General features: G+C 42.8%; 1 protein-coding gene across 1 annotated transcript in view; it reads left to right on the top strand.

The window, feature by feature from the left end:
• LIPC (lipase C, hepatic type) overlaps positions 1 to 9,901 on the top strand; it is a 153,393-nt gene extending 143,492 nt beyond the window's left edge. Inside the window, exons 8-10 of the mRNA XM_055320223.1 lie at positions 855 to 972; positions 2,444 to 2,662; positions 8,169 to 9,901. Of these exons, the coding sequence (XP_055176198.1) occupies positions 855 to 972; positions 2,444 to 2,662; positions 8,169 to 8,280 (449 nt within the window). The 3' untranslated portion in view covers positions 8,281 to 9,901. The remainder of the gene's footprint in view (positions 1 to 854; positions 973 to 2,443; positions 2,663 to 8,168) is intronic.
• Positions 9,902 to 20,077: the final 10,176 nt, after the last annotated feature.

Genomic DNA, 20,077 nt, shown 5'->3' with positions numbered 1-20,077 from the left:
GGGTGCCAGCTTTCTTATTTATTGTACAGGGGTGATGACAATACCCACCCCTTAGCATTGTTGTGGTGAGTGAATGAGAGGATGTAGTGGAAAATGTTGAACAATACCTGTGTAATAGTAAGCGATTTGCTTTTATGAATTAAATATAGACTGTATTTAGGTAAAGAAGTGTAGAACAAGTTACCCTCTCCTAAAAAACCCAGTAGAAGGACATTCGGAACATTTGACAAGATGAAAACATTTTAGGCCCAAGTGCTAGAACTAGAGTTATCTTATTTCCATCCGGAAATGTGCATGTTGAACCCCACAGAGCATAGGGCCCAGAAGCTGCCCCAGAACATAGTGATGCGGTCATTAGGGCATACGCTTCTTAACTAGAGCTCTGGCCACCCCAAAACTGACCCCATCGACCAGAGGCAAAAGTGGAAAATGGCAACACATTCCCTTGCCTTTATCAGGCACCTCAAAGCGATAATATCTTTCAATTTATGAAAGGAGACTCTTGCCCAATATATGGAATTGTCCAACAGGATTGCATCCAGAAAGGGGTGAGAATGCTAGCTACACCATATTTCTATACTGTCTTCTGTTAGATTATACTTATTACTATATCATAGACACACCAGACATCCTCTGTAAACATTTAGTAAATACAGAGAAGGAAAAAGAAAAAAAACCCAAAGCATTTATAATCCCCTTGCCCAGGAACAACAACAACAACAAAAAAGCTGGTATCTTTTATCTAGACTTTCTCTCTGCATTTTCAGATATTAAAAATATGAAGTTTTTAATTTTAAAGATCCTCTATAAATTCTCTTTCTCTCTCCCTCTCCCCCTCCATCTTCTCTCTTTAGTGTATCATTACCAGTTCAAGATCCAGTTCATCAACCAACTTGAGAAACCAGTAGAACCAACTTTTACCATGACACTCCTTGGAACAAAAGAGGAAAACCAGAAAATTACCATCACTCTGTGAGTATAAGATGCAACCCTATCAGTGGTGATGACGTGCTACTTCTTCTCACAGGGTCTAAATGGACCCCCTACTTTGCAAGGGCCAGGCCAGACCCAGGTTACTCTTCTCGGCCCCAAACACCTGTCAGACGGGATGTCCGCCCCAGGCCCAGTGCCTTCTCATCCCTCCTCAGCCTCACCCTGCCCCACATTGCTTTATGGTAAGATTATCTGGGTTTTCGATGGGTTAACTGTGATGTGAGCTGAGCAGAGAGGGAAGCCAGAGGTGGCAAATTCCCACCACAGTGTGGGAAGAAGAGGCAGGCAGGGAGGAGTAGTAAGGGCTGAAGCAGGTGTCCACAGGACGGCTCTGAGCTCCTTTCTAGTGAGTTCTGAACATCGTAACCCAGAAATAAAACTGGTTTCAACTTGGCACAAATCTCCCATCTTGGCCAGCCTGCACTGGCAGCCCTGCCCGTCTATCCTCTGCCCTGCTACACACCTGCCCAAACGTGAGCCGGGGCCTCATGCCCCCCTTGAGGATTCCCCATCTTCACTGACCAGCAAAAGGTTTTTTCTCAGCATCTCAACCCTCACCGTGGGCTCTTCCTTGGAAGTGACACTAGCCCTCCACCCGCCCCAGGGACAGTCCTCAACCTCCGGAAGATCTCCCCCAGCTTTGGATTTATGATCATCACACAGATTCCGTCATGCAACAAGTATTAATCAGCACTCTGCCTCAGAGGTAGAGGGGACCCTAGCCCTAGGGTGCCCACAGCCTCACAGGGCAGATGGATCCCTAAACAATTCTTTACAACCTTCTACAGGAAGAGCTCTGATGAACCATGCAGAGGAACCCTCCATCCACCTGTCTCACCCTAAATCCAGTGTTACCTTTGCACTGTCCCAGACCTCTCCTGAGCAATAAATAGCTCATTGCTCAGTCCGTGCTGGGACATGATAATGTCTTGGAGACTAGTGAGTAAACCTGCTAATGGTACCTGGGAATCTGCATTTAAATCGTGTCCCAAATTGGTGCATCCCTTAACATGTGGTTTTCTATTACTGTTATACATTGTCGTTTCCATTTATATGGGGAGAAAAAAGCATGAGTGGGGAGAGATGAGAGCGGGGTGCAGCTCTACTGTGCTAATCAAACCTCCAGGGAGCTGAACTGCCCAGAGGTCATTGCCAAAGCCCCACTGTCTTCTCAGGGGCAGTTTTCCTGATTTGTTAATGTTGAAGCGAGGAAGCCTGAGCTAAACAGAATTACCAGAATCATTATGGCAAAACTCTCAGAGCCCTTTAAATATGCAAACCCAGAAAGACATGGTTTCCCCTATATTAATAGTCTGTCCCACACCAGTTTGGGAAATGCAGCAGAAAAGACCTTCCCAAGTCATCGGGCAAACCCAACACAGCCTAAATGTGTCCAACATGTCTTTGCTGTCACATATAAACTAGGTCTGATTTCCTTTGTATCTTCAAGGGATGAAGAAATTACTAGTAATAAAACCTATTCCTTTCTTATCACACTGGATTTGGATATTGGTGAGCTGGTCATGATCAAGTTCAAGTGGGAAAATGGCGCAGTATGGACCAATGTCTGGAACACGGTCCAAACCATCATCCCATGGAGCAGGGGGCCCCTCTACTCAGGCCTTGTTGTAAACACCATCAAAGTCAAAGCAGGAGAAACCCAACAACGGTGAGTACTGACTCATCCTCCCCCGACACCTATCAGGCATCTTCATGGGCCGGCACCTCCACAATTAACACCTACATTTATATCATAAAGTGGGCATTATCGTGTCCTAATGATGGCATACAGATGCTCAAACAGGTGAAATGACCATCCCGAGTTCACACAGCCACAGATGGAAGGACCAGGACTGGCACCCAGTCTCATGACCCCCAGTCTAACCTCTCCCCCCTGCCTGTGGTTCAGGGCTACCTACCTTGGAGTTTGAGAACCGCCCCATTGGCCCAGGGCTTTTCAAACTCCAGCATGCAGGTGTGAATCCCCAGGAGATGTTTGTTGGTGCTGCAGTCCAAGGACCGCACTTTGAGGGACAAGGACCAAGATGTGACATTTCTTTTTTATTACCCAGAGAAATGCTTTTAACAGATCACAATCTCAAAACGGCATTCTGCGATGGCGCCTTTCAAATCCTCGAGTGCCAAAGAGTCACTGGGGAGCTTATTAAAGACATAGGATTCTTGAAACCACCTGCAGAGCTTCTGACTCCCAGTGATTTGTGAGGGGACCCAGGACACACGTTTGCTAATAAAAGCCCTAAGAAATTCTGGTGTGAGCCAATGGAGTAGCCTTAAAAAGCTCTGCTCTGTGTGATTTAACAGCTCCCTTGGCCCCAAAGTCCCCAGGGGACACTACAGGGTTGGGGACAGAGTTGGACACAAAAGAAAGAGAGGGTGGTCCAGCTGCCCCTTCAGTCCTGTCAGCAGAGGAAAGGGATGCCCAACATATTTTGCCATGGCAACTAGGCTTTTCTATAGTTCCACAGTTCTCCATGAAAGGAGAAATCTGTCCTTCCCCAGAGCCTTCCTCCTCCTTCTTCCCTTGTATTCAGGGAACTCGTCTCTCCTCTTCCACCTTCCTTTGCTGGGAAGCCCATTCTCTCTTTGGCTTGTCCCCAGTAGAGACGGAAAGCAGCAAGCCTCTCCCCTCTGAACCACACTCCTCCCTGGAGTGTGGAGCCGTGAAGCACGGGCTCCAGGGCCGGGAGCAGGCCCACGGCAGATTTATGCCCCCGGCTCCCCGATCAACAGCGCTCTGAGATTTTATCTCCCTGGGATACAAAATCCTGGCAATTACTAAGAGCGTACTCTGCAGCCTGCCAACAGATTTCTCCACATGATCAATTTGAGAAAATTAAACTGCTTCTCTCTTCTACACTTAGCTATTCTTGCATGACTTTCTGGCCCTTTCAAAGAGCTCTCCTTCTGAAAGCCAGCCCTCCCCGCATTCTCTCAGCTAGAGGGTAATTCTTCAGTTCCAGTGGCTGTTCATCATGACAATTCTCTGTGACTTGACCTGAAAGGCTGTAGAAAACACACTACAACCTTCTCACGGGCACTTACCCATGTGGTTCTGAAGAAGGAAAGAGCAGAGGGAAGGGAATGGTGCTTCCAGAGCTCCCACTGCATGGTGGCCATGGAACCGGGTCTAGAATATTCATCTCCGGTAGTCTTTGCAATGATGCTCTGAAATGGGTAGTCTTGGCTCTACAGATTAGGAAACTGGGGCTCACACAAATTACACAACTTGAGGGGCATTGCTGACAACTGTCCAAGCCCAGATCTGACTCAGGATTTGTCTAATTCATTGCCTATTTGCTGCCCATGCAGTGTTTCCAACAGTTCCTTCCTCCATTAATCTTGGCCCCATGAATCTGACTCTCCTTAGTCTAAACCAGCAGAGTTGCAATGCTGGATATTAATATATATGTGCATCAAACCCTTCCTCAGAGCTAAAGGAGGGACACACTGAGAAAAGAGGAGGGATTGTGGGACCTATAGTTTTTTAAGTTGCAAGTACTCAATGGCTCCTGTGGGTCTTCACAGCATGAAGTACCATTGGGGGGATACCAAAAAAAAAAAATCTGAGTGTGGCCCTTGGCATAAACAAACTTCAGGACCTGATTAGGAAAATCAGATGCATTAATTTTACTAATAACACGCTCCATCCCGGTGCTTCTCAAACCTTAATATGCACAGGGGTCATCTGGGAATCACGTTAAAATGCAATTAAAATGTAGATTGGGGTCGGGGGGCTGACGTTCTGCACCTCTAACAAACTCCCAGGCGCTGCTGCTGGCACTCAAGTTGGGCCAAGTTGTTCACGTGGCATAAGTGAAGGTCTAGTATTGCATGAGCTAGGAAGCCTGAAGAAAGACATCAGTTCAACGGTGCTGTGCTACATCAGGCTTTAGAGGGGGCCAGGAGCATTCCCAGAGGGACAGGCAGCAAGCAAAGCAATATGGTAGGTGGAATTCGAGGACCTGTGTCTGCCAGTCTTAAGCTCAAACTCCACTTGCTGCTCACCACCTGTATAGCCTCAGACAATAATTGCACCTTTCAGAGACTCAGTTCTTTAGTGATAAATGGAATATATAAATGTATCTCATAAGACTATTAACAAACTACCAATTTTTGAGTACCCCTACCAATCATAATCCCAGAGCCAGGATGCAAACATTCAACCTCATACTCTTACTCTCTCTGCTAACTACAGGGGACAAAAAAAAAAGGTTAAATAACTCACTCTGTGACTCCACAGGAGGAATTCAATGAGAGGTGATTTTCTCTTTCAAAGGCACAAAGTCAGGGGTGAGAGGGCCTATTGTGGTTGAAGAGACAGGACAGCAAACATTGGTTCTACAGCAGGACATAAAAAACGATCAGCTAAACATAATGAGAAAGTGTTCAATCTCCACAGTAATCATATAAATGCAAAACAAAAATCAATGCAATTATCATTGGCCACTTATTAGTTTGGCAGGAATTAAAAAACAGACAACATCCAGAGTTGGTAAAGGTGTGGAGAAACAGGCATTCTCATCTGCTGTTTGTGAGAGTGCAAATTAGGGAGCTTCTGCAGAATTTCATTCAATGACTAAGATTTGGTGAGCACCTACCTTATACCAGGCACCGTTGTAGGCACCAGGTACATAGCAGTGAACAGAATAGACAAAACCCTTGGTCTCATGGAGCTTATATTATCAAAGTTTTAATGTAAAAAATAACCAGTATTTTAACTCTAGGTGTCTATCCTGGAGAAATACTCAAAATATCCACCAAAGGTAAACATGTACAAAAATGTTTGTGGCAGTACTATCTGTCAATAGTAAACCATTGGGAAAACCTCAATGCCCTTAATTTTCATCAGAGGAAAATGGCTCTAATGCACTGCGGTACATCCATACAATGGAATGTAGTGCAGGAGGTGAAAAAGAATGAACCAGACTCAGGGCACCTGAGTGGCTCAGTCAGTTAACCATCTGCCTTCTGCTCAGGTCATGATCCCAGAGTCCTGGGATCAAGCTCCCATGTCATGCTTACTGCTCAGTGGGGAGTCTGCTTCTCCCTCTCCCTCTGCCTGCAACTCCCTCTGCTTATGTTCTCTCTCTGTCAAATAAATAAATGAAATCTTTTTTAAAAATGAAACAGATTTATATGTAGTAAGATGAACAAGTCTCCAGGTCCACTGATGACAATGAATAATTTCCAAAAAAAATGCATATGTTGTAATTCCACTTCTATTAAAAATTCTTTATGTTTTCATATGAACATCAGATATGTGTGTAAATGCACAGAAATAGGCCTGGAGATGGAGCACCTGGGTGGCTCGGTCAGCTAAGCATCTGACTTATGATTTTGGCTCAGGTCATGATCTCAGGTTGTGAGATCGAGCCCCGTGTGGAACTCTGTGCTTAATGGGGAGTCTGCTTAAGATTCTCTTGCTCCCCCTCCCTCTGACCCTCCCTCTCACTCTCTCTCTCTCTATAATAAATAAATAAATCTATAGAAAGGGAGAAAAAAAGAAAAGAAGAAAGAAAAAAAGGAATTGGTCTGGAGAGACATAAACCAAACCAGGAAAGTAGAGGGGAATGATATTGGTGAACGGTGATGGCAAAAAGGAACTTTGATATTGGACTTCATTTATTTGCATTTGAATTTTTCACAACTGCATTCACAAATTATTCATACCACATTTTAAACTTTAGTTTTAATGAGATATAATTGACAAATAAAATTATGATATTTAAAGTGTACATCATTGTGATTTGATATACATATACATGCGAAAGGATCCCCCCAATCAGGTTAACTAGCACATCTATCGCCTCACACATATATAATTACAGTGCTACCAACTACAGTCACCCTGTTTTACATTAGATCCTCAGACCTTATTCATCTTATAGCTGAAAGTTTGTATACTTTTGCCAATCTCTCTATCTTCCCCTCCCCTAGGCCCTGGGAACCACTTTTCTACTTGTTTCTATGAATTTTACTTTTTTTTGGGGGGGGGAGTAGCAGATTCCACATATAAGTGATATTACGCAATATTTGTCTTTCTCCAATCTGGCTTACACACTATTTTAATTTAAAAAGTCTGATTTAATGAAGACTTGACCTTAGATGCAATACAGAAAAAGAAGAGAAGAAGAGGAAGAAGAAAGAGGAGGAGGAGAAGAAGAACAGAAGAAGGAGGAGGGAGAAAGGAAGGGGGAGGAGGAGGGGGAAGAGGAGGAGGGGCTGGAGGAGGGGGAGGAGGGAGTGGAGGAGGAGGAGCCACAAACAGGAATTCTTCGTAACTATTGATCATTGTCTCCTAGTAGACGCAGGCCAGCAACACCAAACAGCATCTCAGGCCAAGCTAATGAGCAGTCAAAGAAAGCAGTCTCAGGGTTGGTCTCCAAGAGAGACCCAAACACACGGTGATGTCCTCTCCAGCAGCACCCAGGCTGCACCAACAAGAGGAAGGGGTGGATCTTAGGGGCTGAGCTCCACAGAGGCAGAGGCTGGTGCTGCGGCCTGGGCCCAGGGCCCTCCAAGAGCAGCCCTGACAACCGGGAGCACGTCCAAAGAAGGAAGGCCGGGGAGAGCAGCCTGCCTGGTGAGGGCCTGTTGGAGGAACTGCGCATGCATCCTCGGGAGTCAGGGCAATGCAATGAAAGGAACAATAGTTCCCCTCAAATCTTTGAAGAGCTGTAGTTGGGGAGAAAAAGAACTGCCCCGGGGACTTTCTGTTCTTAGGGAGCTGAAATCACCCCAGTGCAGGGAGCTCCAAGGAAGCAGCCTCACACTGATTGCTTTCACTAACTTGGGTTTTATTTTTCTCTGAAGTTATGAAAATATTTGTGCACCAAAGAATCTAATTAAAAAAAAAATAGCATGCACAGGAGCACCTGGGTGGCTCAGTGGTTGAGCATCTGCCTTTAGCTCAGGGCGTGATCCCAGGGTCATGGGATGGAGTCCCCCGTGGGCCTCCCCACAGGGAGCCTGCTTCTCCCTCCGCCTAGGTCTCTGCCTCTCTCTGTGTGTGTCTCTCATAAGTAAATAGATGGAATCTTTAAAAGAAAATAGCATGCATTACATAAATTGAGTTTTTATTTACGAAGGATGAAACATTTCCATAAGCTCCAGCTAAAAATTAATGCCGTGTTTGCTCTATGTTTTGTATTCAGAATGGCATTTTGCTCAGAAAACATGGATGGCCAACAGCTCCCCCAAACCCAGGAGAAAACCTTTGTGAGGTGCGACATAAACTCTCAAAAATTGAAAAGGAAGATCAGATGAGCTTTCATGAAGCCCCGGCGCGAAGAATAAATGATCTGATTCCTCATCTGGAATGGTTACTTTCTTTGGAAACCCAAGTTATATAAACAATCTTGCATAAAGTTTAAACAAAGTTTAGCTTTAAAGGAGGAGTGTGTTTCACTATTCTAAACTGAGCAGTTTAAAAAACTATATTATGTAACAGTATTCAAATATTGGTGTAACTAAAAATTTCCCAATTGTATCTTTGATTAAATGGTAATATATGCAAACATAAGTACCAAGAAGAGCCATTTTAAATCCACTGTCCTGAGTTAAAATGTCTTTTACAATTAAGTCAAATTTCCCATATTTCCATCCTAGTTTATTCTGATCCATTTTTTGAACCACACTGCAGAAGTACTTCTTTATGACAGAACTAATGTTTCAGTAAAATGACATTCCAGTTAATCACTAGTTGTATGTCCCCAAGTATACACATGCTTTAAGACAATTCAGCTCACTACAGGAAGAAAAATTCTAATTAATAGCTGCCATCATGCAGATTATACAATTATTTCACTGAATCCAACCCATAAAAGTAGAATTCTGCTAAAACTACGAATGGCAACATGAAAGCTGGACAGTTGGTCATGTTAACAATGAAATTACTATTGCAAGAAATACAATCTTTCTCTTCTACTGATGCTTGCAACAAAAGCTACTGGAAGTTTACCTCAAAGAGTTAGATGGCAAATTTCAAACTGTCCAATAAATGAAACGATGATGTTTGAACCAGCAAATTCCACCACAAAGCATATGAAGGAAACACTAGACATGGTCATGACTTGTGTACGTGTTTCAAGTAACTCAAGAAGAGGAAGAGCACATCGGGCGTACTATACAACCTGAGCTGGTAAAAAACAAATCCTGAAGAGATGCCCGCCTCTGATGCCTCTGATTTAAGACCACCTTGCATGATTCGCTTTTATTTCCCTTGGAAAGACCCACAAAACTAAAGACGGGGGTGGGGTAATAGGGAGGAAAAACAGCTTGGCCAATGTGGCCTCCTGTCCCGAATGCCAATCCTGCCTGCAGAAGTACCTGCCCACACTTTTGGGTCAAGTGTGTTATGTGTGTCCAGAAATGACAGTCAAATGAATGTGTCCCACTATGTCTAAAATGCTAAGATTTACAATAAGATCACATTTGCATGGATTGGGCATGTTTTATCATTAACTGAACCAGAAGGAATTTAAGGCGACACTTTTTTAAAAACAACCTGAAGACACTCTTGGCTATCCACCTGCAGAGTCAATGCACACGTATACCAGGAAGCACAGAAAGGAAAACCCGTATCAGCCTTGGAGTCGTGACAACCAGAAATAGCCCAAATGGCCACCAGTACAACGCATAAGGGAACTGGGGTATAGTCTTACAAATGGACTGTTCACCAGAGGGGACAACCATGAACCAAGGCTACACACGCTATAGGAACAGGGCCGATTCTAGGGTGAAGATACCCAGTGAGGCGCCCAGGGTTCAAAATTTAAGGGAGTGCTCGAGGGTTTGTATGTTGGCACAAAGACACAAAAAATACATCCAGTGTAATACAAGCCAAACTAAACTATATTGTTCGAGATGGATATATACGTGATAAAACTCTAAGTTGAAGGCGGTAAAACCACTGGCACAGCAGTGGCGCCGTGGGAGCTCTAGCAAGACGTGCGCCCCGGAGTCCCAGCTGCCGGCAAGACCGTGCTCCTCACTCTTGGGTGCTGGATGCTCGGTGTTCATACTTATAACCATTTTTTTTAAATGGTACATATGTATGTTATTCACTCACTCTGGGTATGAATGTCACATTTGGCAATACATTAAAAAAAAAAAAAACCAAGAAGATAGAGGGCAGAGTTAAGACCCACATTTCTTCACTAGACTGTGAATGTGTATTGATGTCAGTATTAATGTCGTTTCACACAAAACATAATTATAGAAATTATTTCATGTCTAGTAGGAACACCCGAAGTGACACAACGTCATAACATTTGGGGCAGAGAACTCCATAAGCAACCAACATGACAAATGGTTAACTGGAACGTTTGAAACTCCTCTTGGCATGGGTTATTTCCACTTGGGAAGCTGTGTTCATCGACATCCCATTTGCTGAAGCACATCTCGGGAGGGAAGTCAAATAGGGAAACTGAATAATGCAGCCACATCTGTTCATTGCACATGCAAAACGCTGGCTCGTGCGCTGATTATACGCACCTCTCTCCCCAGAATGTGTATTTATGAGCCCACTCAGGAAAGATAATGCTGGCATCCTGCCTTTCAGGCGGAAGCCCGTTTGTGCTTTTACTTCTAAGAGAGCACCAGGAACGAGCCGGAGAGCGGCGATTACACGGCAGCTGGGCTCTTGGGGGTGCGCGAAGTCAGGGAGAAGCCAACTGCTCTCCATTCATTCGCAATGCACGCGCTCTCCTCCCTTGCAAAGCTCACTGTGCCCCTGTCCACCTGGATCTGGGGGCAGAGCCGCACCCCACCTGCCGCGTGGGAGGAAAGTCAGGTGGGTGGGAGGCAGAGACAAGCCAGAGCAAGAAACACCAAGGCAGTCCCGAGAGTCGCCAGCTATCTGCTAAGTGTATAGGGTACCATGGGATCTGGTGCCCCGATCCCATGATGAACGGCCCCCCAGCACCCCATCTTTTCCAAGCTCTGCCTTCTGTTTCGCCTCCTCTCTCTTCCCGTCTCCCCTCAATCCCCTCCTCCCTGCCCAACTGCGTCCTGCCCTGTCTCCAGCCAGGCCCCTTCTTCTCCCCAGTTATTCCCTAGCTCCGCCCAGCCCTTGGCGATCTTCCCTAGTGTGTCATCCCTGTTCCTGCCTCTCTGGCTCCTGGGTGTCCTTGTCCTCTCTCTACTGTTCCAGGTCGGCTCTCCCTGGGGCTGGGCCTCCTCTGCTCTCTCATTCTCTCTCCCCAGGCAACCGCAGCCACTGTGCTGGCTTTCTCATTGACTCTGTGGGCTTTGGTGCGGGGCTCTCCCCTGATGCAACTGCCCATGCAGCAGTGCCCCGTGTCTCATAAGCCCAGAATGTTCTATGCTGTACCTCCCTACCCTCTCAAACCCATGGGTCTCCATGCCTCCTGCTCTGTGGCTCGTGAATGTCCTCACCACCCCTCAACTGCTGATGCCCGACACTGAGTATGTGTGTGTGAGTAGGAGGGGGGTCATTCATAATGTTTCCTCTCCTCTGGGCTCCCACGATCGAAGAATCACCAAACCCTTCAACACGTCTTCATCTCTGCACCGTGGCTGCCACCCGTCCAGCCCCTACCACCACTCTCCTCACTGGACACTTGCAACAACTTCCCACCTCTTCCCACTGTATCCACTCTTCTCATCACAGCAGCCAGGGTGAGCTTTGAAAAAAGGGGTGAGGGGGAGGTCGGATCCTATCATTGTCCTGGTGTTAAAGCCCTTCAAAGGAAAAAGTGCCAAATTATGACCCCAACCTCCAAGGCCTCCAGCCAAGCTGCACTCTTCCCTCCAGTCTTCTCTGGCCCTGGTTCCCTCCACCACCATCCAGCAGGTCTCAACTCAGCCTGCACATTGGAGCTGCCTTGGAACCGTTAAAAACCACCCATGGATCCACCCTAGAGATTCTCCTTTACTTAGTCTGGGCAAGGCCTAGGCATTGAGACTCCAGAGCTTTCCAGATGTTTCTAACATGCCTCGGGTTTGAGAACCAAAGTTTGAGAATGGTCGGTCCAGACACAGGGCCCCTTTTGGTTCCCTCAAAAGTGCAAAGCTCTCTCCTGCCTCTGGGCCTTCACCTGTTCTGTTGCTCACACCTCTTCTACTTCTCCCAGCTTCTTGACAGGCTTTCCTCCCAGTTTGGGTGTAACTGCATCAGGGAGAATTTAACAAGGATGATCCCGCCCCCTGCAAACTTCTATCAGTTCACCCTGTTCTACATAACTCTTAACACCCTTTCACTCTTCTGGCAAAATTGTCTGTGGCCAGGTCCTGCGGAACCATGAACAAAACGAGAAATCAGTACTACTGATCCTGTCCTTATGTAAAATTTTGATATTTTATTCATCATAGTTCTTTTTCATTCATTTTGATCTTTGACAAATATTGCCTTAAGATATTATTTATGTTGATCACTGAGTTTCTGGAGCCCCCGCCACCTCATCCTTGTCCTGGCGATTTGTGGGTCCGGTCACCCAATGTGGCACAGAGTTGCCGTCTTGCAAATACGTATTGAACTAACAAGTTGTGGGTCTTTTTAGAGGTGCATCTAGTCTTTCCGATTAAATTGTAAACTCCACCTACCAAATCTGTTCACTACAGAGTTCACGGCTTCCTCATCCCGTTCAAAAGCACAGCCAGGCTGGTGTAGGGGGTGGCTTCCCTTCCCACCTCAAAGACACTGCCATCTTTTCCGACCCACTAGCCTCCTCCCAGCCTGGCTTGGCCTCTGCTTCAGTCACTTCATTAAATGTCCTTGTGTTCCTTGACTGCATTTTCACTTTTCGTATAGGTCTATCACAAAAAGGGTTTTCTAGCCACTGAGGGCTCTCTTCATGCCAAATAAGTTAGAGTTGGGAATGACCCTAAAGATCATCTAGGGCACTGCTTCTCGAACTGTGCTGTGCACAAGGACCTTGTCCAGGCCATTTCTGACTCAGTCTGCCGTGGAACTCGAGCTCTTGCATTTCCAGCAAGCTCCCACCTGATGCCATTGCAGGTGCCACCACTGCTGGTCCCCAGGCCACACTGGATGCAGGCCAGTGTTTTCCAACCTGCTCTGATGACGTGCATCACCTGGGACCTAATGAAAATACAGCTTCCCAGCCCCCTCCTGTGAAGATTCTGCTTCAGTGGGGTGAGGACTGATCCCAAAGATTTTTATTTTTTACAAGTTTTCTGGGTAATTCTTCTCATCAGAACATTTGGGACAACACAGACCTCATCCAAAACCTTCCTCTGGGGGAGGAGGGGACCATCATACCTGTGGCTGAGCACCTGCAGTGAAGGGAGGTCCCTATCCTTGCACGGAGGAAATCTGGCTGCCCGTAATTTCCCTAATTTCCCTTCCTCTGTTTCTTCCCTGGAAGCCCTGGAGACCAAATTGATGCCTCACAGAGCCAAGGACAGTCTGTAGGAGACTGGGACCTCTTTTCTTAATTAAGATTTTATTTATTTGTTCATGAGAGAGAGGCAGAGACATAGGCAGTGGGAGAAGCAGGCTCCCTGCTGGGAGCCCAATGTGGGACTGGATCCCCGGACTGGGGATCATGCCTTGAGCCCAAGGCAGATGCTCAACCCCTGAGCCACCTGGGTTTCCTGAGACTGAGAGCGCTTAAGGGCAGATGCTATCATGTGTCCTCGGGTTTTGTTTATGTGGTTGTTTTAAATTTCTCATTTTTAAGATGTTAAAAAGCAAAGTAGAAGGAAAGCAGAGACGTATACAATCACGTCCCTGCAGGAACAGCCTCCCACATTATTCCTTTGAACATCCACAAACATGTGTACACACCTAGGGTTTTGATTGTTTGTTGTTTTCGCTGAAATAGAATCATAGGATATAGACCACTCAGCAATTTGCTTTTATTTTTTAGGTAATGATATATCATTTGTATCCCTGTAAGGCAGGAGATACAGATCTTTTCCTTATTTCTCTATAGGTAGAATTATATGTGCTAAAGAAGTTAGCACAATATTTTCTGACTCTTCTTGCTCAGGCCAGTGCCTTGTCCCTTGACCCATGTTGACAACTAGAGATGTAACTGAAATTTGTCTACAGTCATACACCCAACACACAGTCTACATTCTCATGGAGAAGGGAGATGTCACTCTTTTACAAAAATGTGATATTATAAATTCTTTTCAACAAATTGGTTTTCCTACGGTACCTCCTGAAATCTTCCTAGGTCCATTGATCCAGCTTTCATTATTTTTGATGACTGCATAATATTCTACATCATAGTACTGTCTTTATGTATTCAATTAGTCTTATACCAACGTGTCTTCACTTTGCTTCCAACTTTTTGACACCCTGAAAAATGCTGCATTTAACAGCATCATATCCTCCATCTACCTATTTAAGGGGAAATATTTCTTCTAGGAGTGGAACTGCTATATCAAGTGATCTTTTTTAAATTTAAGAGATGTTGCCGTGTTACTCTCCCAAAGCAAGAATTTGCAGCTCCACCAACAATGTATGAGTACCTATTCTCTCCCCACCTCCTTCTAGGCAGAGATATATACTGCTTATTTTTGTTTTTGCCAGTCTGATAAGTATAAATGATGATCTCATTGTTACTTTATTTTATATTTCCCTACCTGCTACTGAATTTAAGAATCCTTCCAGATGTTTATTGAATTTGTTTTCCTGTGAATTAAATGTTCTAATCTCCTTTGGTATTAGAATGCTTTTCTTTTTCTCAGCAGTTTGTAAAAACTACATGTTTAATGAAATATGTTAATCCTTTATCGTTCAGCTTCTTTGCAAATATTTTTCCAAACCTATTCCTCTATTGATTTTATAGTATTCTTTGCTATACTGTAGTTGAAATTTTTGTTTAGGTCAAAAAAGTTTAACATTTCTTTTATAACATGGATTCAATTCCCCCCAAATCACTGCTAACGTTCTAATTGGGAGTCATAAAATAAAGAAATTAACACAAGGAAAGGTGAACATTTTGTTGTATGAGGTCTTCTCATTCAGGAACATTGTATGTTTTCCATTTGTTCAAGTCTTTTTTTTTAAAAAAAAAAAAAAGATTTATTTGAGAGAGAGACAGCAGGGGAGAGGGGCAGATGGAGAGGGAAAGAGAATCCCAAGCAGACTCTATGCTTAGTTCAGAGCCTGACATAGGACTTGGTCCCACAACACTCAGATCACGATCTGAGCCAAAACAAAGACTCAGACACTCAACCAACTGTGTCACCCAGGCATCTCTCAAACCTTGCTTCATACCCTTGAATAAGTTTTTATTTATCCCTAAGAATTTTAATTTATGTCATTATTAAGAATAGAATTTTTCTTTTTAAAAAAGATTTATTTATTCATGAGAGACACAGAGAGAGGCAGAGACATAGGCAGAGGGATAAGCAGGCTGAGCCGGATGTGGGACTCGATTCCAGATCCTGGGATCACGCCCTGAGTCCAAGGCAGACACTCAACTGCTGAGCTACCCCAGGCGTCCTGAGAATAGAATTTTTCATTCCATTTCTATTTGATGGTGGTTATTACTATATAGAATGGCTTTGGCGATGGTATACAATCGCTTCATCACCAAAAAGACAAAATATATTGATTGCTTTATTTTTTTCTCACTTTACTGGGTTTGCCAGAAGTTCCAAGACAATGCTAACTAAGAATGCTAATAGTGGACACTACTGTTTCATTATTTATATTCATTAACAGTTTTAATGTTCTGCCTTTATAATACATTTTTTTTTGTTTCGGCAAGTAAACTTTATTGTATTCTATTTTATTAGAAATGGCTGTTGAAATTTAGGAAATGCCTTAGTAATATAAAGATTTTCATCTTTAGTTTATTCATAGAATAAATTATGCTCACACTTGCATTCCTGGATTAAACCCTCCTTGGTTACAATGCATTTTATTATTACATTGCTGGACTTGACTTGCTAAAATTTTATTTAGAATATTGCCTTTGTTGGGGAGCCTGGGTGGCACAGTTAGGCATCCAATTCTTGGTTTCATCTCAGGCCATGATCAGGGTCGAGGGATCAAGCCCCATTGTTAGGCTCTGTGCTCAGCATGGAGTCTGTTTAAGACTCTTCCTCTCAGCCTCCTGGCCCGCACACCATTTCTCTCTTTAAAATAAATAAATATTTTTTAAAAAGAATTTTGCTTTTGTTTTCATAAGTGAAACTGATCCACATTTTGTCTTGGTGCTATCATTTTCATGCTTTGATATTCCACAGCTTTAATATACGGCTTTGAATAGTTCAGATAAGATTGTGATGATCTTTTTATTTTTTTAATTAGAGAAAAACTCAGCTGTGAAACCATCTGGTCCTTGTGCTTTTGCATGTAATATTCTTAGGTTTTCAGCTTTTACTTGTTTATTGCATATAACATTTATTAAAATTATTTTTGTGAAATGCCTTCAAGCAAGAGTACAAAGTTATATATGATCATGATCACGAGTGTAACATTAAAATACAGGAAAGAGTCCCAAACTAAACTCCGAAATTCAAATAATTCTGCCTGAAGTAACTGAGTAAATGCATACGTTTTTCATGGAAAAATAAGATTAAGTCACAGGAATGCTGTGTAGTGCTCCGTCCAATATTAAATTTAGATATAATCCACCAAGGGAAAAAAAGGAGGGGGGTGACCAATAGAGTATAAAGTTAAATTAGTTAACTATAAAGAGAAACTATGCTAGAGAATGATAATATTCCTCCCAAGATCTAGAGATACTCTTCTTAAGAATATATTTAAATACTATCTTTTTTAGGAAGTACATTTGGAGTAATTCTAAGTTCATTCATTTCATGGGTGATGTTCTCTGAACAGCCCACTTGTTTGTTTTCTACCTTATATCCTGAAATTCTAATGGAATAAGAGGTACAATGAGTCTCATTTTTTTAACAATGACATACAAGGACGTGGGTAAGCCCATAAGATAGGTCCATCAATTTAGGAATATAAAGTAAGGTAAGAGATGTAATGCACCTTAAAAAAAAAAAGTTTCTCGGAAAAAAAAAAAACATCTAAAGGACCACATAAATTATGTCTGCAAGATCTCTTCTGACTGTAGGATGCCTGGGTGACTCAGTTGGTTAAGCCTCTCTTGGTTTCAGCTCAGGTCATGACCTTGGGGTGGTGAGATTGAGTCCCCTCCCCTCCTCGGGCTCCGTGCTCAGCTCAGTCTGCTGAGACTTCCTCCCTCTCCCTCTGCCCCTCACCCTGCTTTTGCAAGCAGGCGCGCCCTCTCTCTCTCTCTCTCATAAATAAATAAATAAATAAATAAATAAATAAATAAATAAATAAATAAAATCTTTAAAAATTAAGAAAAAAGATGACTTCTGACTGTACTCTCTTCTATGCTAGAATAAAATTAATAAACCTAAAAGGTCAACAAATACAAGTTATATCTGGGTTATTATGAGTTTAATTTAAAAAAGAAACGATAAAAAATATAGTACAATACCTTTTTCTCCCTAAGAAGGAAGCTTTTACTTTCACAGTCAGGGCCAGGACTGGAGTGAGACAAAAAAGGCACCTACCTCACAAAATCCAAAGAGGCAAGATTGTGCAAGTGAGACCCTATGACCTCTTTAAAAGTGAGGTGCCTCACATGGTAGGGTTAGCCTTTGCATGACCTTGTCTTCTGTACTTCTGTGCCGCAGGCACCTTGCTTATGACTTCACGTCGTAACGCTCTCTGTGGTCATTCCTTCTTCATGATTTCTTTTGCTTAATTTTGTTCTTCCCATGAATTCATTGTATAGAAAAACAAGGACTTGTATTCTTCTTTAATAGTAATGGGATGTAAGTACAGATTTTGATATAAAACATTCCCCTTTCCAAATGCTTTTAGTTTGCTGTTTTAGTTCTATTTTCCTCTTTGCTCCAAAAGTTATTCAGGCAGTGTTCCTTAAATTATAAATTATATTCTGAATACTTAAATTGTTTATTTCTAATTTTATTAAATGTAGCTACAAAAATCTCTCACTTCTAAATTGAGTAAGGTTTCTTTGTGATCAAGCGCATGATGGATTTTTATAATGTTCTATGAATATATAAAAAATTCTGTTTTTTTACTTAAGGGACATAAGGTTATCTGTATAACTTTTAAATTGAGTATGTTAAAAAAATAAATAAATAAATTGAGTATGTTGATTGTATTATTCAGTTCTTTCTATAGTCTTATTTTTTGTAAATCCTGATTCTGGAAAACATGTTTTGAAATCTACAAAATTTTTATCAAGTTGTCTTTGCATCTACATTGTTTAGTATACATAGGTTTACTAATGTCAATTCTGCATACGCGCTTTATATTGTTATGTAACATCCCTCTTAGAGTGCCTTCAGCCTTAAACTCTTCCTTGTCTGCTATTAATTTTGCTATCCCTATTTTCTTTTTCATTATGTTGCATGGTATCCTTGTCCATCCCTTCATTTTCAACTTCTCTTTATGTTTTAGTTCTTTAAAATTTTGCTTCAGGTATTTTCCTTCTAGATGGTGTGCAGCTGGTTTTATTTATACTTATAGCTCAATCTGTGTCTCCGACTTTTAATGGGAAAATCCAGTCCGTTCACATTTAGCATAACGGTCAGACGACTCCTGCTACCTTATTTATTTGGTGGCTTATTTGACTTATTATTTCCTTCTTTTACTTGTATTTGTTTTTGTAGGTTGATCAAATTGGTATATTTTCCCTTTTTCATCTTAACAGGATCTCTCTTGTGAATTTCCACTCTTTCCTATCGCTCATAATCAGATACATTATTTCTTTACCATGACATGAAAACCAGACATATTTCTCCCAACAGAATACTCTGTTCCCGCACTACTTCTACCCCAAACTTTAGAATACTTTCACTTCCTCCACCAGTTCCACAGCCACTCCCCAGATGAGACCTTTGGAACACTTCCCTCCTTTCCACCCACCCCCGCTGATGCCTAGATTTGCTGAGATTCACTTATTATTTTTAGTTCCAGACTGTTTTTAGAAGAGTTGTCAAGGCAGATGGTGATGTGATCAATCCGGAAAAAGAATATACTCTTCCAGAGTGGAGAGCCCAGCCACACTCAACAGTCTGAGGAATGAGCTTCTCAGTGCTTTGAGTATCCAGGTGCTGATGATATACCTGGATTTGGTGATTCTCCTAAGATTTTATTTTTTTTCTTTTTTTAAAAAAATGTATTATTAGAGAGAGAGCAAGTGCACAAGTAGGCAGAGAGGCAGGCAGAGGGAGAGGGAGAAGCAGGCTCTCTGGGTAGAGTATGATGCAGGACTCCATCCCAGGTGCCCCAGATTTTCTATTCTCCCCGCCCTTCTCCAGTCTTCTGGAGACATTGACTCTGAGTTTATTTGCTAGGTAAAAGCAAGTGATAACACATTGTTGGGTTAATCTGCAGGACTCAGTGAATTGAAGGTACAGGAGATTTGCCTTGGTGGATTTCCACCCAATCCTCTTTTCTCAGTTGGTCAGAGGTTTCCATATTTTAGCTTCCAGTGTTGTAGATGAGCAGTCCAATGCTAGGATGATTGTTTCCCAATTAGGGATAACTTGTTCGCTGTGGAAACATATAAGATGTTTCTCTTCCCTGTAGCTCAAAGAATATGCCTAAGAGTCTTTTCATCATCAATCCTTCCTGAAACTCTGTGAGATCCAAGTCTCTCTCAGCTAAGAAACTTTTCTTGTAATCGATTGCCTCTTCTATCATGTCCCCCACCCTCCTTCTGGATTTCTATCCATCTTTTATCTGTATATTTTTGCTCTGTGTCTTTAGGTGTATCTTTCTCTTAACTTCCAGGACACTAATTCAGACATCAACAGTGACCTCTTTCTCCTTCATTTTTTGGAATTTTTACATCAAAATCATTTTGGTCTCAGAAAATCAATGTGTGTGTGTGTGTGTGTGTTGCACTTAAATCTCCTTAACTTCTCTTATTCTTTTTGTTTAAGTTATCTATGCCGCAGCTATTTCTGTACTGAGGATTCTCTTATAATTCTCCATGAGGCTGCTGGGCTGCATTCTTTTCCTTTGTTTGCTCACTGGGGCTCTGTCCCAGGTCCTGGGATATCTTAAATGGCAGCATTCCCAAAGCAGTAGAAG

The sequence above is a fragment of the Nyctereutes procyonoides genome, unplaced genomic scaffold (assembly GCF_905146905.1).
Source record: "Nyctereutes procyonoides isolate TBG_1078 unplaced genomic scaffold, NYPRO_anot_genome, whole genome shotgun sequence".
Taxonomy (NCBI): domain Eukaryota; kingdom Metazoa; phylum Chordata; class Mammalia; order Carnivora; family Canidae; genus Nyctereutes; species Nyctereutes procyonoides.
This window is presented reverse-complemented; position numbering and strand designations above follow the sequence as displayed.